Here is a 23,375-nt window from a genome sequence, read left to right as displayed (position 1 = left end):
ATACTGACTGCGCTAATATATCAGTACTGATACACAACAACCATCGTCCAGCTCTCTAACCTAACGTCATTCATCATTTTTCTTATTAAAGTCTAAACTCAGCGTTTCTTTCATCCAGCTGGCTGCTGATTAAGAATTCAGGCTTTGATGGAGGCTTGATTTCTAATTGTCTTAGTAAAGTGATACCACAGCGAGTCCTCATCCAGGGCTATGGACACCATGAGGTAATACGGAAACCTCGGTCACTAGGGAGCCACGTTATATAGAGATGTTCTGGAGACGAGTATCAAACCGGTAACGCTAACGGTGATGGTGGTACGATCGTCGAAATCTAAACTAAAAAAAATGTAAGAAAAGAAAGGATTTCTGTGAGAAGACTTTCCCCTAATATTCATCTGTCCAGGTTTTGTTGACCTCCTGAATGTTTTCTGCTCAAGACGGATGTAAAGAGTGTTTATTCGAGTTACTGTAGCCTTCATGTCAGCTCAATGCTGGTCATTCTCCTCATAAACAAGGCATTTCTATCATGTTTGCACACAGGTTTAACTGTGTGATTGTATTTACTCCCTAGTTCATTGTCGTATGTAGCTTTATGTCTTATGTAGCACCAGGGTTCTGGAGGAACATAGTTTCATTTCACTGTCCTGCACAAGCTACAGTATATACTTGACTTGAGAACTGCTGCTCGCTTGATGTTTTTTGTTTTCCGCACCATTCTGGCTAAACAGACTGCTGTGTGAAAATCCCAGAAGATCTCCAGTTTCTGAAATGCTCAAACCAGTTAATCATCACACAGTCAATATGACTGAGATCACATTTCCTGTGAATAGAGTTTTATCACTGGCTGATTATGGAATGGCCACCGATAGAACTGCATAAATGACCACAAATATAACGTATAGGATGTTATACAGCATTTTTTATCATTCCTAACTTTATTACCACTGCAAGCTATCACTAAAGCATCGCTGAAGTAGCCGTTAACTGTCAGGAGTGTTCTGTATCGTGCCCAGTCCTGGCTGTCAAACCGATTTTTTCTACAGATGCTCCTCAGATATCAACACAGGAGAGGATAATAATCATTTTATCACATTAATATATTAAGGCTGTCCTTCTATGCTTGTTTCCTCATTATCCTAATTGAGTGCAAATTGGTTAAGAGGGTGCAGCACAGTTATCAAGCCTCTTAGTTTTATCAGAAGACAATTTAAGCCCCTCTGATCCTATTAGCGACAAAGCAGCTAACGCATAAACGAGCTGTGTCAGCTTACCAGGGGAGGACTGGGGGGATGGGGAGAGAGAGAGAGAGAGAGAGAGAGAGAGAGAGAGAGAGAGAGGTGTAAAGATATGCATAAGCATGAGAGTCTGGGTCATGTAGCCTAGTGTTATGATTTTATCGAGAAAGAATGAATGAAAATTGAATAAATAAATAAATAAATAAATAAATAAATAAATACAACTAAAACCCCCTAAAAATGAAATAAATAAATAAATAAATAAAAAAAACTGTTATTTAGCATAAAAATTCATAAATCTAATGATTTTATGGAATTTTTATAAAGAATTGTAAAGATCATTGGTTTTAAGTAACATTGGCTTGAAAACTGTGAAGAAAATAGAAATTCTAAATTTTTTTCTTTAAAAAAAAAATAGCTAGCTATTATCTATATCTAAACCCGAAAAAATATATATCTTAAAATATATACAGAGAAGGAAAAGTGACTTGAGAGAGCGACTTGACATAGCTATAAACGAATAAAAAGTACACATAATTCTTTAATGAGAGTAATGAAAGTTAAAGTAAATATTGCAAGTATAATAAGACAATATAATATAAGCAAGGACATCAGATATTATTTTCATTTGTTTTATTTCACCCAGATTCACAGAGGACGAGTAAACATGCTATAAAGCAGAGTGAATATATAAAGCAATATATTATAAAGCTTTACAAAAAAATATAAAATGATACCCGTCATCAAACTGACCACATTTTTAAAATAATTATTGTATTATATATTATATAATAATCTGAATTACAAAAACTATAAGCTGTAAGAATCTTTGGGAATGATATCCGTTAGTTGGCTAGCTTGATTTCTCAGTCAAATACATCAGAGAAATAGTTTTATAGTAATACGATATACTACACAGAAATATTTAATGTAATATTGTATAAAAACAAAACAAACAAAATAAAAACCCGGAGCTGGAGATTTGCAAACTCTAGAAAATATAGCGTAACTGAACAAACTGAACAAAATCTGCATAATATCTATGTATAAATGAAAATAAATGACATAAAATATTATAAAAAATTATCATGGAATCTAAAATGACTATTTATATATTTTGGAATTTTGTATAGATTTATGAAACATCCCAAATAATGCCATTTAAGGCAGCGAGTGATCATACAGTATTGGATGAAAGATTTTGTTCATACAAACGTAATAAATTCCTGGAACAGATAATGAAGTTTAATGAAAATCCTACAACTTCTATACGGTTTGCCAGATAAAAAGCTCAGAGCGAACACGACGATCTCACATCAGGACACACTTTTCCTCGGCTGCTTGCTTGACTTCTGTTATCGTGCTCTGAGCTTTGGCTTTGATCGTATCGAAGTCCATTTCCATGTTTTGCAATCTGCCCATGAAGGAATCGTTGATTTCCTCTTGCTCTTCATCCTCCTCCACCATTTTAGCCAATTCCTCAGGCACGTCCAAGTCGTCACCCGCTATCTGGACCGTCGCGTCGTCTTGTGCGCTCTGTCCACGTTATAATATAATCGCTCATTAGAATTAATATTAAGTGACGACGGAAGGCATGATGTCGTGAAAGTGAACGAAAAGTAGAATGTGTGAGTTAGTGTACCTGTGGAAGTCTGTATTTGTCTCTTAGCAGCACTCTCAGATTGGCTCTTTCTGCTTTCTTTGTAGCAAATTCCTTATCCCGCTCCATCCTATCAGAGAGGACAGACACAGATAGAGGCTTTTATATGCAGACAAGAAGATTTGAGTAAAAGCTGGAGAAGCAAATAATTCATCTTAAACCAATCAAAGAAAGGTAAGCTGTTAAATTTCAACCATCCGCTCATTTTCTATAGAGTTTATCCCATACAGGATTGGAGGTAGATTTGGGAGACAAGACAGTGCACACCATGACTGAAAGACAATTTCCCAAAATCACACACCACATACAATGCATGTCTGTGGGGGAGAAAACCGAAGAACCCAAAGGAAACCCCTAAAGCACAGGGAGAACATGAAGGCACACAGGATGATGGGAGTCAAACCTCAAACGTGGAGATGTGAGGAAAACATGCTACCCACTTAGCCACCATGTCTCCCACTTGATTTCTATTAATGTTGCATTCGACAAAATCCATCCATCCATTTGCTATACCCGCTTTATTCCTAATTAGGGTCACAGGGGTCTGCTGAAGCCTATCCCAGCACACATTGGGGTGAAAGGCAGGGGTACACCCTGGACAGGTCACCAGTCCATCACAGAGCCACATATAGACAGACAAACACATACTCACTCTTATGGGCAATTTAGAATTACCAATCAACATAACATGTTTTTGGACTGTCGGAGGAAACCGGAGTACCGGGAGTAACCCCACGCGGCACGGGGAGAACATGCTAACTCCACACAGAAAAGCTCCTGCCTGTTTGAACCCAGGACCTTCTGGCTGTGAGGCAACAGTGATAATCATCATGCTCCCAGCAATCAACTGATGAAAGCTTTTGATGCTTTATTTTTCTTCCAAGTGACTGTTTTAACCTAAAGGTACCAAATTGTACCTTTCCTCGTTGTAAAGGTGGTCAAGGCATGTGTGGTGTTGTTTTAATAACCTTTAGTGGTACAATAGGTCCAATTCTATCTAATCTCTTACAAAAGATTCACAGATACAGTTCACAGAACCGCTCCAAGTGAGTGGCAGTGAAGATTTTTAGGGTAGCTTAATGATAATCGCCTTCTCTGATAACCAAAACAAATCATTTTCTTATTTTCTGCTATCGAGGTTATGGTGTGAATGTATATTGAATTGTATAACCTGATATTTTACCCATATTTAGATATGACACAAAGACATTTTTCTTCCTTTTCATCAGTAATTGGCACAAATCAATTCAACGAGGGTGCCAATAATTCTGATTTCCTGTGTTGACACAAAACAATTTATTTGGCATCAGCAGAAGATGTTAAATCTGATTCACCAGAAACTGAATCTTTGCTCATAATACTTTAAAATAGTATTCAGGTTATCGTTGCTATAGTAACAAGCGGTGATGTCCCATGTGCTTCTCAATTATTATTATTGGTCTAAGTAATAACCCGCTCACTTTCACCGCATCCTGGTGTGTAAGACGGTTAAGGTTGGAATAAAGAGACGGGAAGCTCAAGAATTTAAAAAAGAACAGAGCTTTAATTCTTTACACATTCGTTATTTTAACGAATCTGCACACTTTCTCCGATCGTCCAAACCTCGCTGTCTTAAATTATTAGGGATTTTTCTGTGCTAACAACTGCTAGCATGCTGGATGTTCCAAAGTCAGCTTCACTTTCATTGGCAAAGGGCCAGATTAGAGCTCTTACCTCCGTGACCCAGTTCTTGGCGTAATGCTCTCAGGTGTTATACAAACAGACAAGTAACATCATCTTGACATGTGTACACGCCCTTTTCCAAGACGTCATTGTGACGGCTATCAGTGCTGCTGCTAAAGACAAAGTAGAATTATTGAGGTAAATATTTCAGATATCTGTACTTAGTCTATTTTACCACTACACTGAAGTTTCTTTCTGCTGACTGAATGGAAATCGACATCAGTATAAACAACGTGAGTCAGGACTTTCAGTGTCACACGTGTATTCTTCCCCTCTGTTGGATAACCTCACACAGAATTTTAACAAGCACTTGGGGCATCTCAGAGAGCAGAACTGGGTTTGGTATCAACATTTACATTTGTGTAGAACTATTTTGGGGTTTATTGGAACTTTTCTATGAAGATGTAGTAGCCTAGTAGGCTAGGTACAAGCAGGAATGCTTATGTAAACCTACAAACTCTTCAATCCCTGAGAAAACATAAGAAAACGTGCAAATTCCATTTTTTGGGGTCTGGGAAAAAAGAGTAAACTTTACTTCAGAGAAGAATTTTTATTGCTTTGATTTAAACCCAACATTTTCTAGGTATTTTCAGGGTTCCGATGAATCTGATTTAAAGCCATGATTTTGAGCTTCACATGGCAACAAAAACTGATTTGAAAAACTGGTTGCCTGATCCATCCTGATTCCCCACTTTTGTTTGGAGTCACTTGGAAGCTCCTCGCTGCTGCTTCCATATGGAAATCCTGGAGATGCCGTGGATGATATCACTTAGAGACCATGAAGCTGGCTTTGGACTGCATAGATCAGAACAGCTAATAACTTCTACAAGATAGACTTCATTTTATAACCAGAATACATTTCCTCATCGCTATCCGGTGTCACCCAGATGAGGTCGAGGTTCCCTTTTTCAGCCCGGTTCCTCTCAAGGTTTCTTCCTCATATCATCTTTCCTCAGCACGACTTGCATCATGATGATTCTTCAACTGCACTGCATTTAGCCCTGGTACCTTTTTTAAACATTTAATCTAAGAAACCGTGTAACAGTTTCTTTAGCATTCACTTAGCATAGAATGTGGTGAACTGGCATCCATGCTAATGACACGGACATGCTGGACATTCGACATTCAAGCAACAAAGACTTTCAAAATACAATGATAAAACAAATAAAATAATGTGCTTTTCTTCTTCCCATGATCGTTGATGATGCGACTTCCTGTTGAACATGTGACTTGTGGAATGATCCATATATTTAATAGGGGTGAACAGATCAAATTTTGATGCACATTTTTCAGAAAAGATGTTGCTTGAATCACACAGAAATCCAGAAAATTAGATTTTGGGGTTTTGTTCATGTTAATTAAAGTCATTTATCTGGAACATGCACTTATGCGGTCATAAAGGATGATTTAAATTGCCTTTGACTTTTACCTTTATTTTTACGTACATATTTGTTTATGTAATATGAGTGGGATACAAGCAAACTGCAACCCAGTTAAGAAATCAAACCCCAAAGGAGTCTGCTAAAGGAACAATTACAAATCTACTCACTTCTCCTCCACCAGTTGTTTCTGGTATTCCTCGAACTCCTCTCGGGTCATTCCCTTAGACGCGGCGGTCTCCTTCCCGTCTCCCGCAGCCGGCCCCGAGTCTTCACCTCCTCCTCCTCCTCCCATCATGTTCTTTAACTTATCCCCCAGCATCTGCTGCATTAAGAAAGACATGGTCCAGGGTTCGGGAAGTTGGAGGCCACGTTATCTGAAAAAAGCTTGGTTATGATTACAGTCCAGATATTTGACGTGGCTCAAAATAGCTGTTTTTTGTAGCGAGTCTCGGAGACTGAAGGAGTGAAATAAAGGTCAGTAGCTCTGTGAGCGCTCACCCCAGTGGTTACGGGGAACCCGAGGTGTGAGAGGACCTGGGTGTCAGTGTCGGGGGTAAAACGGCTCAGGGGCTTAGCTTAATACAAACAGCTCACAGACAGCTGGGACACCTTCACCTTGAGACAAGGGCTCACCTATTGACTTATCTTATCTGTTAATACTGATATTAATAACAATAATCATAACAAAAGAAGCAGGAATTGCATAGAACATGGTATTTTCTGTATTTAAGATTTATAAATATTAGCATGTATATATATATATGAATATATATATTATATAAATATAATATATTATAATTATATTATATATAATATATATAAATAATATATTATATATAATATAAATTGAATTAATATCAAATCCATTTTCTGTAGTGTTTTCACACATCATGCACATCACATTACTCAGACTGTATTTTAATTCACTGTTCGGTGATTAAAAAATGCGATAAACACACATTTTATCATAATTTGCTGACTAATGTGATCTATGCAAACACAGAGACATAACCCTGCGCTAAATATAGATACATAAATGTAAACTGTCTATGCATTATTCATATCTGAGCATTTTTAATTCCTTTTTTAATAGTCATAGGCTTTTTGTTTTTGTTCATAATAGCACCGTGCATTTCTCAGGTTAAGATAAAGAGGCAAGTCTCTACCTAACAGTGCCTCAGTGTCTTAGCGTCATGTGTTCATGTTATGTTTCGCTGTCAGAACGGACGAAGCATTTTAATATGTGCTTCTTCATCTTTCTTCTTTCTTCTGGTTCCTCAGCTGATCTGCATCTCCATCTGGTGGTCTTCCCAAAGCAGAGCGCTTTATTCACCCCGAATCATTCCATCATAGCTGTGTTTGTCAGCTGATTTATAATCAGACTTGGGAAAAAAATATTGCAAGAAAAATGTCTCTTCTTATGTATGCAGTGTCAAACAATATTTGTCAGTCCTGTTGACTCAGCACAATTGCCATCAAATAATATAAAATGTCAACGCTGATATGGTTCACGTCAAGTATACATGTAAATCCCCAAAAAACAAGCCCTAAAGAGAATTTCCAACCACTGAATGTTAAAAGCTATATTTAGAAGCACAGACTGATCACAGAAAGTGTCCGACTGACTTCCACTAATGGACTCCATACTGAGAGCTTTTACTTCTGACAGAATCTGTCCTCAAGCACTGAAAAAAATACGGAACATTTCCTTTCCTTCTACTTCCTGTATTATATTGTGTTTTAAGGTTAAATTAATACAGCTTCTTTAACTGATAATTATTCCAGACAGAATTCCAGCATCTTACTAAATGTTGATATTTGAGTGAATTCAAGGCTCAAAGAATTTCCTTCGGGATTAATAAAGATCTATCTTATCTTATCTTATCTTATCTTATCTTATCTTATCTTATCTTATCTTATCTTATCTTATCTTAATACACTGACATTTTTTGGTTATATTTTTTTATAGTAATAAACGTAGAAATTACTCATCTAATATAATCAAAATTATTTTTATTTATTGTTGTTTAATGATTTTAACAGACATTTTATATATAATAAGTCATTTATGTAAGTCATCCAAACCCAATAATAATAATAATAATTGTTTTTTTTTGTTTAATTATATTTTGGCAGCAGAATTTTTAAGGCATACTTAATTTTTTCCCCACATCCAGTCATCACATCATTATCATTATTATTACTGAATCATAGTAATTAATATTAATTTATTGATAATTATTATTGAATAATAATTATTGATAACAGATGTTTTATAAAAAATGTATAATAGTGGTTATAATAATAATAATAATAATAAAAGTTATGTATTTTATTTATTTATTTATTTATTATTTGTTTGTTTGTTTGTTTATGTATGTATGTATTTAGTTATTTAATTATTGATTTATTAATTATTGCAATCTTTTTATGCATAAGTTTTTTTAACACCCCCCCCCCCAAAATGATGTTCAGGTATTTATGTATTCACACCACTCATGGGACCATACTGAAATGTATTGAACTGTATGTAAGAATTAATAGACTCTTACTCACACACTGCAGTGGGGGGGGGCACAAGATAAATGCACCATGGGAACTAAAGTGATGACATCACTGAGCTGAGTACAGACGCTCCAGACAGAGCGTCTCAGCCAGTAACTGAGCAGGAGGGAGTGTGGCTCATCCAATCACAGGGCTCTAGAGGCACAAAGGCAACACAGAAAGACAGCTGGAGAGAGAGAGAGAGAGAGAGAGAGAGGGAGGAGCTGGAGAGCACGAGTGCAGTGAGGAGCGGGTGGGTAGTAGAAGGAGGAGGACGTTGTTAAGAAGTAAAAGGGAGAGAGTGATGCTGTTGCTAGGGAACAGTGAAAATGAGCCGTCCATCTTTAGGAGCCGAAACAGAGACAGGGTTCTGTTCTGTTAGTCTGGCAAAATAAACCCCGTGTTATTACAGGCTGAGGGGGGGGTTATTTTCTCGTTATGTAGAGAGAGAGAGAGAATCTCAGAGCAGGAGGACAGACAGCAGAGAACCCAGGTGAGATTACGTAATCGTCACATCAGTGCTTGGTGGTTGCCGGTGTGGAGGGACTGGGACTGTAGCCTGACATGTTAACCACAATCCCTCGGGGCAATGAAGCGCTTGGACACAGAGCCGTGCTGCAGGAGGCACAGGAGGCAAAGAACATCTGCATTCAACACTTCTGGATGAACAGGGCGGTGTGTGGATGCTGAACAGAGAAGGGCATCTGGAAGCAGACGGGATAGACACAGCACTCAGACACACACACACACACACACACGAAATCTAGCCACACCGGCCTGTCTGTCCAGCGCAGGAGAGAGAAAGAGAAGGAAAAAGGAAGAGGGACAGCGCATGTGACTTCCTCGTCTTACACAAGTGGAGCGCTATGGATATAAGTATGGCAAAAAAACAAGCCCAGGCCTGAGCGAGGGAATACACACACACACACACACACACACGGAACAACAGAGAACACCCAGAGAGAAAGGCGTATACTGTCCTTCCTGCAGGTATGTGTGTATTTAATGTGGGCAAATTGGGCAGCTTGTGTTTATGTGTGTGTGTGTGTCCTTTGAAAGACTTTGATATTTTTTATTTCTCAATGAATCCTCTCCTTGAGAGTTCGGTTCTCTAAGGCTCTCCAGAACAACCTTAGAATCATGACCTGAACTGGTATCCTATTAATAGGAGTGCCAGAGGAAGAGGAGTGACTTTAACCCCTGCACTGCTGCAGATGTGCAGACGCTCATGATCACAGCTGCTGAATTCACCATTGACGTGATGTCACTCCACACTTACTAATTTCTTCCTGTTGATTGACATTCTGTGGGCTCCATGATGAGCTGCGCGTTCGTTACACTGACACTTCTTCACACACATCAGAACATTCCCAGTGTAGTGTTTATATCAGATAAACTGAAATCTACCTGAACATTCAGCAGATCATTCACCTGAGATAACGGTGATAATTAGTGATAAGCTTCATTTATGCATCTTCAGTAAGAGCGTTTTCCTAGCCTATTCCGGGAAGTCTGGACTTAAGGCGGGAATATACTTTGGATGGGATGGCTGTCCATTACAGAGCTACACACACACACACCCACACAACCACACACACACACGCACACACCAATCCCGGAAGGCTGAACTTAGGGCGGGAATATACTTTGGATGGAATGACTGTCCATTACAGAGTTCCAAACAAACACATGCGCACGTACACACACACACACACACACCAATCCAGGAAGTCTGGACTTAGGGCGGGAATATACTTTGGATGGGATGCTTATCCATTACAGAGCTCCATGAACACACACACACACACACACATACACAGATCGATCCAGGGAAGTCTGGACTTAAGGCAGGAATATACCTTGGGCGGGGTGTCTATCTGTTCCAGAGCTACCCACACACACACACACACACACACCGATCCCAGGAAGTCTGGACTTAAGGCAGGAATATACCTTGGATGGGATGCCTATCCGTTACAGAGCCACACACACACACACACACACACACATACACAGATCGATCCAGGGAAGTCTGGACTTAAGGCAGGAATATACCTTGGGCGGGGTGTCTATCTGTTCCAGAGCTACCCACACACACACACACACACACACACACCGATCCCAGGAAGTCTGGACTTAAGGCAGGAATATACCTTAGATGGGATGCCTATCCATTACAGTGCTCCATGCACACACACACACACACACACACACACCAAGAGGTACCTGGAAGAAACTCACAAAGATATGGGGAGAACATCCACCTCCTCACACTCAGTGTTCTCAGTATAGGCTCTAGATCCATCACCACTCCAACCGGGATAAAATAATTTTTAAAAATGATAAAAATCATTAGATAGAAATAATTTCAAATCTCAGAGCCTTAACAGTATTGATGCAAACACACAGTTTCCATCGCTGCCTGTTTCAAGGTCATCTGTTGCTAAGTCCGGTTATGATCCAGTCCAAACATGTGAATATGATTTAATCCATTATTCCTTTTTCTTATTTTGGGACATCGAGCATGACTCTCTCTCTCTCTCTCTCTCACACACACACACACACACACACACACACACACTGATATAATTCTTATCTCTCTGTTCCATCTGTAGCTGGCTTTATAGAAAGCAACATTTAATGTCAAATATAAAATGTTTGGTTGTTGGAGGCTTTTACAGGGATAGAGTGAAACTTTTAACCATAAATTCAGTGTCTATTTCACCTGTAAGTCATGAATATATCCTGACCTGTCATCATGTGTGTGTGTGTGTAGACTTATCTAGTTATATATTTTGAAAAAAAACAAAAAAAAAACACAGTGTATATACACTAATCGGGCATAACATTATGACACCTGCCTAATATTGTGTTGGTCCCTGTTTTGCTGCCAAAACAGCCCTGACCCGTCCTGCAATGTGTATTCTGACACCTTTCTATCAGAACCAGCATTAACTTCTTCAGCAATCTGAACAACAGTAGCTCGTCTGTTGGATCGGATCACACGGACCAGCCTTCGCTCCTCACGTGCATCAATGAGCCTTGGCTGACCATGACCCTGTCACCAGTTCACACCTGTTCCTTCCTTGGACCACTTTTGACCACTGCAGATCGGGAACACCCCACAAGAGCTGCAGTTTTGGAGATGCTCTGATCCAGTCGTCTATCCATCACAATTTGGCCCGTCATCAAACTCACTCAAATCCTTACGCTTGCCCATTTTTCCTGTTTCTAACACATCAACTTTGAGGACAAAATGTTGACTTGCTGCCTAATATATCCCACCCACTAACAGGTGCCACGATGAAGAGATCATCAGTCTTATTCACTTCACCTGGCAGTGCTCATAATGTTATGCCTGATCGGTGTATATAAAAAGTGTCACTGATGAAAATCTTTGGTGATAGAAGTGATTTAAAGCGATAGGATTTCATTTTTGCTTGTGTTGCAGAGTGACCTGTCCGCACCTCTGGACAGGAGGATGGGTACGACAGAAGCCACTCTCCGCATGGAAAACTTGGAGGTCAAGGATGAGTGGCAGGATGAAGATTTCCCACGGTACGCTTGGTGCATTCTGCCTCTAAATCTTCACACAATCATTTTTTTAAATTTACTGTAAAATTATTGCTTTTATAAGATTTTATACATAAGATTTTAAAATCATAGTGCAGAATACTTTACGCAATCTCTGGGAGACTATATATAAAATAGTGGGAGATATAAAATGAGTCAGAACTCAGGAGTCATGAGTCAGTTGGCTTGCAGTGTTTTTCCTTTACACAGAACCTTACACAGTATTTTAGAGACACCTTTGTATTTTAGACGCTTCCGTACATCACAGAGAGCAGGAATGGGTTTGATATCACCATTTACTTTAAAGAGAAAAACATTATGATAATAAATATGAGTTTTTGTTTTTTGGGTATATATATTGTCCCTAGTAGGTTAGATAAAAACAGAAATACTTATAAAATCTACATATTCTTAAAGCACTGACTGTCTACTTTCATATGAGCTTCATATTAACCACCACTGTGGAGTGAGACATGACCACAACAAAAACGGGCAAATTCCATTTTTTTGGCCTTGGGGGAAAAGAGTTAATGGATATGCCTGGGACATGTCGTCCTTATAGCAGATTCAAGGTGAATGAAGCAGCAGGGTAGAGCAGGCAGAGGAGGGAGAGGAAGAACAGTTGACCAAGGTCTTATATAATAACAGTGCAGATATAACAAAACTGATTTTGTTACATTTATTTATTCATTTTAAGTGAACTGAATTATCCAGGATGCGTACCTATTCACACACGTGTGTGTTCTGAGATGGTTTTCTGCTCTCTGTGTTTGTCTGAGTTACTGTAGCCTTTCTGTCAGCTTACACCAGGTCATCCTGTGACCTCTTCCACTGACAAGGTCCTTCCTGCTGTCTGGACATTTGGCACCATTCGGTGTAATCTCTAGGGTCTGTTTGGTGTGAAAATATTTACATTTCTGAAATTTGGCAGACACCGTTATCCAGAGCGACTTACATTTTTGTCTTTTTTCATACAACTGAGGGTTAGGGGCCTTGCTCAGGGGCCCAACAGTGGCAGCTTGGTGGACCTGGGATTCAAACTCACAACCTTCTGATCAGGAGTCCAACACTTAAACTACTAAACTGCTACATTCCCCTAATAATAAAATTATATTATTAATAATATTATAACAAAAACATTGGTCTATGTTCTGTAAAGCTGCTTTGAGACAACGTCCACTGTTAAAAGTGCTAATTGAAATGAATTAAATTGAAAAGCCAAGGTGTTTCTGAAACACCAACACGAGTGCACCAACAACTACACTATATCCTGTTCCAACATGACTGCATACCAGTGCATAAAGCAAAGTCCATAAAGACATGGATGAGTGAGTTTGGTGTGGAGGAACTTAACTGGCCTGCACTGAGTCCTGACCTCAACCCGATAGAATACCTTTGGGATGAATTAGAGAGGAGACTCTGAGCCATTCCAGAACTGCCTTTACATGCACATGAATTTAATATGTACTTGTCCTGCCCTTTGCAGCTATAACAGCTTCAACTCTTCTGGGAAGGCTTTCCACAAGGTTTAGGAGTGTGTTTATTTTTGACCATTCCACTAGAAGCACATTTTTGTGGTCAGGCACTGATGTTGGACAAGAAGGTCTCCACTCTAATTCATCCCAAAGGGATGAGGTCAGGACTCTGTGAAGTTCCTCCACACCAGACTCACTCATCTATGTCTTTATGGACCTTGCCTTGTGCACTGGTGAGCAGTCATCTTAGATCAGGAAGGGGTCGTCCCCAAACTGTTCCCACAAAGCTGGGAGCATGAAATTTGTCCAAAATGTCTTAGGATGCTGAAGCATTAAGAGTTCCTTTCACTGGGTCAAGCCCAACCTCTGAAAAACAACACCTGAATACAATGATTTGGAGGGGTGTCCCAAAACTTTTGGCAACATAGTGTATCATATGTACATTAACTAATACTCTTGACCTGTATCTGCATGATTTAATGCATTGTTCTGCTTCCACATGACTGGCTGATTGGATAGTTGCCACTCTTTAACAAGCCTGACTTTCTGCTCTTGATTAATCCATATTTTTGTTGTTGTTGTTTTATATTCTGCTATAGACCACGTTTTCGCCTGGACAGTTAATACTGTTTAGTCTGTTGGACTGATTTCTCTACCTATTCTTGCTACTGTTCCTAATTTTGTCAACTTTTTCTATCATACTGAACTGAACGTTCAGATCAAGGCGACCTGCACTTGCATCCACACTGAAAAAGAATCTGTGTTCATGACACACATTGCCTGATCTGACTTTTCGTTCTCTACTACAATCCACCCTGGTCCCTTATCATTAAACAGTGTGATATTACAGTGGTTAAAAGAGCGCTAATTACACACTGAGAGTCAGAACGCATGTCACCAGAGACAGCAGCTAGAATTAAGACATCCAGAGAGCTTTAAGCTGTCTGCTTTTCTATTGTGCACGCTGACAAACCTGAACACGTCACCACTCCTCCATACACAAGCGCTCAGCCACAGCGTGCCTATGGGTGATACAGTAATGACTTGTTTTTCTTCCACAGCAAGTAAATTCTTTAGGAAGTGTCTAGTGCATCAAGACCAGTGTGTGGATGTGAATTTGCATAGTGGAGAAAGAGTGGAAGTGTTTCATTAAAACAGACGCCTTGTGCTTGTTTCTTTGTGTTGTCTCTGGGCAGGCCTTTGCCGGAGGATGGAGACCATGATGGACTTACTGACAATCGCACGTGTATGTAGCATTACAGTCTTCTAACAGTTTAGATAGTGTTCAAGCTAGTATACTGATATTAAATCGTTCAAGAATCCTGCTATACATTAAGCTATGTTGCTAAAATTCAAGCTCACAGTCATCCTTATCCAGAGCCACGTACAAATCATCTAATTTTTTATACAACTGAGCAATTAAGGGTTAAGGGCCTTGTTCAGGGGCCCAACAGTGGCAGCTTAGTGGACCAGGTATTTGAACTCACAACCTTCCAAGCAGTAGGCCAAAACCTTAACCACTAAGCTACCACATAAATGCATTTACACTAGTTTGTAAAGTTAGTATACAAGTATATTAGTATGCACATAGCTTGCTAGCATGGAAGCACGGAATGTTGCTAGTGTGCTAATAATCACATCTTCAAATATACAAGCGTTCAAGCAAGCTAATATGCAAGCATCCTAGAATGCATGTATAGGATAGCATGAAAATTTAAGTAATGCAAGTACACAAATACAAGCATACAGGGAGGCTAGTACACTCAAGTATATAAGTATGCAAATTGACTAGCATGCTAGTGAATAGTCAATATTCAAGCATGTAATGTTGACTAGTGTGCTAAGAATCACTTATTCAAGTATATTCAAGCAAGGCTAATACGCAAGCGCCCTAATATATACAAGTAGAGAAGTCAAATAGCATGCACACAAAGAAGTACACAAACATTAGCAAGGAGGCTAGTACGCAAATGCAACTAGGCTAGTATTAGCAGAACTAAAGCTGTCAGGATTGTGACGCACTGGCAGACCCATTTTAAAGGACTGGCTTTACTGTTATAAAGTGTGTGTGTGTGTGTGCTTCAGCTCCCCCTGGCTCTCTGCATGGAGGTCATGGAGACTCAGCAGCTCAAAGTAAACGGAGGACTCTCATTGCACCAGACATCAATCTGTCCTTGGACCGGAGCGAAGGTTCCCTCCTGTCCGATGACATCCTGGACACTCCGGATGATCTGGACCTTAATGTAGAAGACATGGACACACCAGACGAAACAGACTCTTTAGAGTTCATCACCAGCGGAAATGAGTTGGAGTGGGAAGGTGTGTTTGAGGTCGAAGTTTATTCTGAAGCTGATTTCTGGAAATCTAAGATCATTTTAAATTATGGAATTTATTTCTTTTCAAGCGCCTGCATGTGGTGAACTTGAGTCCTTACACCCAGTATTACAGTTTTATTGAACCCATGCCCACTCTCTGACAGATGATGCCCTTGTGGCACGAGCTAAAGTGGGTCCAAGTGACGGATCGGGTCAGGGTGCTGAAGAGGGAGATGGGACTGCTCGCCTGTGGAGGACGGTGATCATTGGAGATCAGGAGCACCGGATAGACATGCAAGTCATCAGGCCATACCTGCGTGTGGTCACTCATGGAGGTCAGTGCAACCTTCATCCTAAAGGAACTGTTCATCATGAAATGCAAGAATCTTTGTCGCTTTTCTGTTTTTTGTCACTAGGAATGGGGGATATGTCGGAAAAAAGAATTTCAATACATAACAGGACAATAATTCATTTGTAAGGAAATGTTAGACTACAAAGGGGGCAGAAGGCTTGAGGGTGCGACCCCAACAAGAAGAAATAGTACAGTTGATGTTTAGCTATGAAGCCATACCTTTTAAATACCTTACCTTTAAATCTTACAATCTCTCTAAAGAGTCAGATTAGAGAACGTTCCTCCTGGTGGGACCAGCGCTGTATGGAATAACATTAGTTATAACATTAAAATGACCTTGTCTTAAAACTTATTCATTCATTCATTCATTCATTCAGCACTTCATCCAGGTCAGTAAGGTGGCAATGCTGCCCGCTGCATAAATACTGAATTCCAAGCACAATGCCTCACTCTGCACAAATCTGTATTCATGTCACATACGATCATGTTGCCTGAAACCCAGAACCGACTCTTCTGCTTCCTGCAGGTTATTACGGCGAAGGTCTGAATGCCATCATTGTGTTTGCGGCCTGCTACCTCCCGGACAGCGGCTGTGCCGACTACCATTACATCATGGAGAACCTCTTCCTGTAAGCCTCCAGGACAAGCATGAGAACATGTGTTTGCCTAATTTCATTTCAGTCAAGTCAATTTCTGTCACATTAGGAGGAGATTGGTGCTAATTTGGTAGTTTGGGGGTAGGTTTGAATATTCGCATGTGTTTGTCATCCTATGTAGGTATGTGATCAGCAGTTTGGAGTTACTCGTAGCTGAGGACTATATGATCATATACCTGAATGGAGCAACTCCACGCAGGAGGATGCCTGGCATCAGCTGGCTCAAGAGGTGCTACCAGATGATCGATAGAAGGTATTTAGATATAAAGTGACTTCTTAAACACGTATCCAAGCCTCTAATAAACCACATTATTATTCTGTAACATATTCCATTATTTTAAGGTTAAGGAAGAATCTGAAATGTCTGATTATTGCACACCCATCCTGGTTTATTCGGACGGTTCTGGCCATCTCACGCCCTTTCATTAGGTAAGAGCTTTTCCAGGATCAAATCATTTCATTTGTCTTTGTCATCATTACCTCAGCCGTGTCTTTGTTTAGAATCAAACCGCACTCTCTTGCCAGTGTGAAGTTCCTGGATAAGGTTCGCTACGTGCAGAGTCTGGAGGAGTTGGCTCAGATCGTCCCTATGGAGCATGTGCAGATCCCTGAGTGTGTGCTGCAGTGAGTACTCAGCTTCAGCAGGTGGCGCTTCTGAGACAATATTTAAAAGGCTGCCAGAAAACCTATGGGAACTTCAGGAACTTACATGTAGACCAGCAGCACAGAGGTTCTTGTACATTGAGATTCTCAATGTCAAACAAAAGATTATTAACATTTAAAGAAAAAATGGATCTCTTTAGAGGATGCCGACCAAACTGATTTTTAATTCTTCCAGGAAGAGAGTTAAAATCTGGTTTATATACGCCTCACATCCTGTTAACTTCATTTATTAATATTCATCGCTGTGTGAATGTGGTCAGTATGAGAATTGCGCCATCATTTAACATGAACATGATGGTTGAGACAATGTTCAATGGACACTTCCTTTCCGCACCTGGCGACATGCTAGTTGCCCCGCCATGCCGTTTCTGGTGTCCAAAAGCCTCACAGACATCATGCTGAAAGAAATACTCAAAGTAAAAGTAACCCATAGTAAGAAAAATTGCAAAAAGCCATGTCTGGATCCAAACTCCTGCCAGAACATGATGACCAACATTTCTGATGTTTGCCTCAAGTTCCCTGAGTTTTGTATGCCAAGCAGGCCAAAAACAAGCCAGCCCTTCAGTGTTTGGACACAAATAAGCTGTGTAATATTTACATAATAAATATTATTCAATGTGTAATATTTCATGTAATCCAACAGACTTAAAATAACAACATAAATATAAGAAATAAAAGCAAAAGCTATCACCCAGCTGAATTTCCCTATCCCAGCAAGCTCTTACTCAATGCTTTAATAATAATAACGATGATTTTTATATGATTATTCTTTGGGTCGAAATTGAAATGTGGATCAAAATGAAAACAATTCATCACACAGTAGTTAGAAACTCTGCAATCATTCGATGTAAACTGACTATAAATCTACAAATACGACTACAATAACCCCATTTTAAATGTTGATTTTTTTCTCTCTCAGCAGCATTTGGACAGTCATGAAATAATTGTCATAGACTAATGAAAGACAGTCTCAGGTTTCAGTGAAAACATTTTCCGTCGCAGTTTCGAGTTGAAAAGTTTAGCGTGAACGGTGTGTGTGTGTGTGTGTCAGCACAGTAACGGAGTGTGTCTTCTGCTTTGCTTAGATATGATGAGGAGCGTCTCAAGGCCCAGACAGAAAGGTAAAACTGGGGCTTGTGGGTTGGCATGCAGTCAGGTACTGCTCGTGTGTCCTCTGGCCTTTACAAGAATCTAGGAGCTCCTCACATCCAACTGACCACTCAATCACACACACATACACACACACACACACACACACACACATTCCTAGGTTTGGAGTTTAAAGCATAGCTCTGTACAGATATGCACCTGAATCAACTCGGATAACTTCATGAAATGAATCTTCCATTCATTAGTGAATAATTAATGGAATATTTATTACATATACAGCTAATCTAATCTGAAAATGAAGCATGTGTGTGTGCCTGCATGGCCTGGGAGGTTAATAGGTTCAAAAATTAATCTTACAATCCCGTGCTACAGTTGATACAGTAGATTCAGGCTACAGATTTGTTTTATCAAATAAATTTGATCTAATAATAATAATAATAATACATTTACATTTGAAGAAATGATATGTTTTTTTCCTCCTCTTCCTCCATAGGCTTGCTGAAGACCAGAGACAGAGTGACAAATCAGACTCAGAAAGGTAAACACACCTTATTTATTCATATGAAATAATTAGTGTAAACCTTGATGACTGCATGTTCATATGTGGGTCATTTTGCAGGCCCAGATCGGTGGCTGCAGAGGCTTGTCCATGACCGTAGGTAAGAAAACTGACCTGTAACAGTAGAGGCCTTGCAGCTGAGCCGGTTTAATGGCTGACGGTGAATATTCCATGTTAGGTGCTCACAGCTCCACCCTGAACTACTCTGGTCTCCAGTGGAATTTTTTAAAAACGCCACTGTGAGGCACGTTACATAAAGTACATCTGCTGCCCTCTTCAGCCTCTTCTCCTGGGCTGATCAATGCTATTTTTACAGGCACATGGGTTAGTGCCGATGCGTCCATGATCACACACACACAGTCTCTATTTCTCTCCACGCTCCGTTTAGTGATTTATCTTTTCTTTTTAAATGCCCTTCGTGCCACACACACCTGATCAGCACGCTGCTGCATAAATCACACTCTTGTCAAAAGCCATAAGCTGCTATTGTAGCTGAGTCTGATGTCCATGTGACTCGTCTGAAATGTAGAAGGGCATATTATTAAAAGCAGGTCACCTCTCTGACTAACCCCGACGACGCGTATCAGACAAGCTAGGACAGAAACGGATCAGTAATTACGAGAGCTTAGATTTGATCAATTAGTGACAACTAGTTCAGGCTGCAGAATTCAAGATAATTACAGCAAAACATTCTTCAGCATATTATTAAAGGTGCAGTCAGTGATTGTGGTGACCTGTAGCTAGCAGCAAATGCTAGATTCGGTGCAGAATCAATAGCCACGTCTTTACACACACATGCGCAGCCTAAACCGGAACACTTGAAAGTGTTTTTTGTCTCATTTACAGAATCTGCATGCATACAGAGTTATACTTTATGACGATAACGCTGTCTTTAACCTGTTTTAGCGACAGACAAAGAGCCGTGTGAGCGTTCTTCCTGGAACATCATCATCCTCTCCGTATGTTTTCTACAAATCATCTGGCTGAAAAGGAGCTGTTAAGAGACTTTATATATGCAATCAGTGGCCACTTTAATAGGAACATCTGCCCGCTTGCAATTCTTTTCCAATCATGTGGCAGCAGCAGTAGACTGGGAAGGTAGTCTGTCCAGTTTAGGTGCCCGCTGTAGCCTCATATTCCTGTTCTTGGCAGATGGGAGTGGAATGCTAATGTCTTTTAGCCTATCATGGTTCAGTGTGTTGTGCATTCTGAGATAGTGGTTGACTTATCCTAGACTTCCTGTCAGCTCAAACCAGTCTGGTCATTTTCCTCTGACCTTTTTCGTCAAAGTAGAACTACTTCACACCTTTGTCTGTGCATGAAACCCTAAGAATTTAGCAGTTTCAGGTCACCGAACAGTTTCTGACCAAAGTCAGTGAGATCATATTTTATCTCACTCTTCATTGATTAGCTGATTGAGCAGATGTGTTCCTATTAAAATGGCCACTAAGCATTTTCTCCTTACCGTGCAAACGACTCTTAATGTGAATAGAGACGTTGCATCATATAAAAAATAGCAGCTTATCTATTAAAAAAAAGCACAAAGCTGTAACTTTTTTTTTAAATCAGATATCAACTTAAGTCTCATCCTCGACCAGAAGGCGTAAGGAAGGAAACCTGTTCTGATGTCATTAAGTGTAGGACTGTAGTGTGTAAATTCTGTGGAGAAGCTCAGCATGGACAGCTATGTATTTTTGTCTTGCACTGGTCCAGTTGCACTAATTGCTTTAACGTTTGTATTTACTAACACACACACACACATATAGTCAGGGGATCATCATCATCATCATCATCAATCCAGACATCATTCACACCAGCAGACTTTTGCTAGAAACTGTAAATGAAATCCAGCCATTCTGTAAACTGTTAACTACTGCTCCTGTTTTTGTTTAGTTTTTTGTCCAAGTTCTCCCTTTATAGCAAACGTTCATAACAACACTTCATAAATAATTCACTACGGGATTTTACGCTTTGTGTATTAATGCATTCCTAAAAACAGGTTGTAATAATAATAAACTAAACGCAATAGTTCTTAATGGTGAATGTTCGCTCAGACATTTCTCAATAATATTCGTTTCCTACTATCATGTAACTACAGGATTTCTAAACGTTTATGATGTACTGGGACTACAGGATTTCTTAAAACAAATAAATAAATAAAAAAAATGTCTAAAAATTTCCTACGGGAATTCGATTTCATTCCGACGCTGATTCAGGAGGGATATTTTAAAAATGCTGTAGCCACGTAGCCATTGTACATATTTCCTGATAACACTGTACAGTGTATTGTAAAGTAAAACATTTGTATCACGCCATGTTTCTGTCCCATAGATAAGGTTTCGTGTGAATGACGTGACTGTGATCGTCCAAGCAGACGTGACATAATAAAGTGAAAAATTCAGAGGAATCGAACATGCTGATCTCTTCCTTGTGTTATTAATAACTAATTCCCGAATTCATGAAACGTCAAGTCGGTTTAAGGGCATCAACGAGGACGGTGTGAATGTAAGTCAGTCACATGCTGTAGGTTGAGTTGCTTCTGGGTCACCCTACATGTTTATGAGATTATTTAGATAATAGAAGCAGCTGAACAGTGGCCGTCCGAGTGAGACGTGACAAGATGCAAAGCCACGTGATAAGTTAGCTATCAGGGTTCATTCCTGGCTAAAGCTTTTGTTTTGTCCTTCATAAAGTCACCGAAACCAAAGAAGGACAGTTCCTACTGTAGTTAACGGATTACACGATGCCGACTAAACCATTGATGTAAATGTAATGCATTGTATCACTCATTATTTATCTCTTTATTTGGAAGTACTCATACCATGAAGAATACATCAATAAAACATTTACAGCAGGTGAGTAAAACTCCATGCAGGTCTTACTGCCATCGTCCACTGCAATCCTACTGTACGGGTCATTAACAGAGCGGAACCACGAAGCCGAACAATATTATTGCTGTTTTCTGTATACAAAGTAATTCTCAAAAAGCACGAGGCTCATCTTTCTAATAATAATAATAACAACAACAGTAGCTTTCAACACTGAGCCTTACCCTGGACCATGAACTGTGCTTTAGTGATAAGATAAGGCATTTGTTTTGCCGTTTCAAAACTACTTCAGCTATAAGCACTGATACACATGAAAGCACTTTAATGTGATAGCAGAGATCCAACATTGTTGCCCTTCCCTGCTAATAAACCCTCAGGGTGTCATAAATAGAAATAGTTTTGCCACAAAGGAAGTGACACGTGCACTCTTCTACCAGTCAGAAGGGTGAAAGTGTTTGTTTTATTTGCCCCTTTTGGAATCGGGGAATGTTTTTTGTTCTAATTAGGAGCGTAAGATACGATGATCCAGTCATACACGCCGATACTGACGACCGTCAGGTTGCATGACCAGTCCGGACTAATCCCATGCCCATGAGCGTTCCTGCTGGTTGCATCAACGGCATCTGTGACGCAGTGGCACCTTTTTTTTTACCACCCCACATACACACGGTGGCAAAGTGACAAATATAGAGCTGATCCTGCTTCACTTAGAGCCACATGGAGCTTTTAATGTCTTGCTAGGGAAAATTCTCTCTGTGGCAGCAACACTTCCACCTACTCGCCTGTGATCTCTGTGTCAACATAAGCTCACCTATAACATTTCCAAGTGAAATGGCTTACTAGAGAGCAGCTTCCATGTGTGCACACTGAACACTGGGAACGACACACACACATACATACAGAGTGTACCTTGACCAGTTATAGTGGATGTAATAAAAATCATTTCGAAAGAGTACACAAAGAACTTTTTGGACGCTCACCAGGTTCATCACATGTGCAAGTAAATAATTAATTAATTATATTTAACAAACAATTATATTTTGTATATTATAATTAATTATTATATTTTGATAAATGTGATGTGATGAAATATGGACCTTTATTAATCCCTTATAGGGGAAAGGCAAATAACATCAAAGAAAAAATAAATAAACAAACAAATAAATAAATAATTTATATAATTTATTTTTTAATACATTTTGGTTTAATATTTTATATATAATAATTTTATATTATTTTTATAATAAAATACAAATTGTATAATTAATCAATTAATTAATTTAGAAAATTTATTCATTCTT

The 23,375-nt window shown here is 39.5% G+C and overlaps 2 protein-coding genes across 3 annotated transcripts; one reads left to right on the top strand and one right to left on the bottom strand.

Moving 5' to 3' along the window:
* Positions 1-2,409: 2,409 nt before the first annotated feature.
* On the bottom strand, positions 2,410-6,339 carry cplx4c (complexin 4c). The gene is made up of 3 exons (XM_058372761.1): positions 6,167-6,339; positions 2,878-2,965; positions 2,410-2,771 (listed from the first exon to the last, which is right to left on the bottom strand). The coding sequence occupies exons 1-3, from the start codon at positions 6,337-6,339 to the stop codon at positions 2,547-2,549; spliced, it is 486 nt and encodes a 161-aa protein (XP_058228744.1). The 3' UTR covers positions 2,410-2,546.
* A 2,436-nt stretch (positions 6,340-8,775) lies between these two features.
* On the top strand, positions 8,776-21,660 carry atcayb (ATCAY kinesin light chain interacting caytaxin b). 2 transcript variants are annotated; one of them, XM_058417902.1, is made up of 13 exons: positions 8,776-9,533; positions 11,995-12,101; positions 14,788-14,837; positions 15,677-15,910; positions 16,071-16,241; positions 16,785-16,887; positions 17,036-17,167; positions 17,257-17,343; positions 17,440-17,538; positions 18,663-18,698; positions 19,181-19,225; positions 19,307-19,346; positions 20,153-21,660. In XM_058417902.1, exons 2-12 carry the CDS (start codon positions 12,025-12,027, stop codon positions 19,338-19,340), a joined length of 1,068 nt encoding a protein of 355 aa, XP_058273885.1. In that variant the 5' UTR covers positions 8,776-9,533; positions 11,995-12,024; the 3' UTR covers positions 19,341-19,346; positions 20,153-21,660. The 2 variants fall into 2 exon arrangements, with proteins under 2 accessions (XP_058273885.1, XP_058273883.1); XM_058417900.1 differs by having other exon boundaries at positions 17,416-17,538.
* Positions 21,661-23,375: the final 1,715 nt, after the last annotated feature.

This window comes from Hemibagrus wyckioides, linkage group LG20 (genome assembly GCF_019097595.1).
Source record: "Hemibagrus wyckioides isolate EC202008001 linkage group LG20, SWU_Hwy_1.0, whole genome shotgun sequence".
Classification (NCBI taxonomy): domain Eukaryota; kingdom Metazoa; phylum Chordata; class Actinopteri; order Siluriformes; family Bagridae; genus Hemibagrus; species Hemibagrus wyckioides.
This window is presented reverse-complemented; position numbering and strand designations above follow the sequence as displayed.

Coding starts and splice junctions, on each gene's coding strand:
- cplx4c (XM_058372761.1), bottom strand. CDS start 6,339: ATGTCTTTCTTAATGCAGCAGATGCTGGGGGATAAGTTAAAGAACATG. Junction 2,966..6,166: donor AAACAACTGGTGGAGGAGAA/GTGAGTAGATTT, acceptor CCTCTCTGATAG/GATGGAGCGGGATAAGGAAT. Junction 2,772..2,877: donor ACAAATACAGACTTCCACAG/GTACACTAACTC, acceptor TAACGTGGACAG/AGCGCACAAGACGACGCGAC.
- atcayb (XM_058417900.1), top strand. CDS start 12,025: ATGGGTACGACAGAAGCCACTCTCCGCATGGAAAACTTGGAGGTCAAG. Junction 14,838..15,676: donor ACTTACTGACAATCGCACGT/GTATGTAGCATT, acceptor TGTGTGCTTCAG/CTCCCCCTGGCTCTCTGCAT. Junction 17,344..17,415: donor ATCTCACGCCCTTTCATTAG/GTAAGAGCTTTT, acceptor GTCTTTGTTTAG/AATCAAACCGCACTCTCTTG.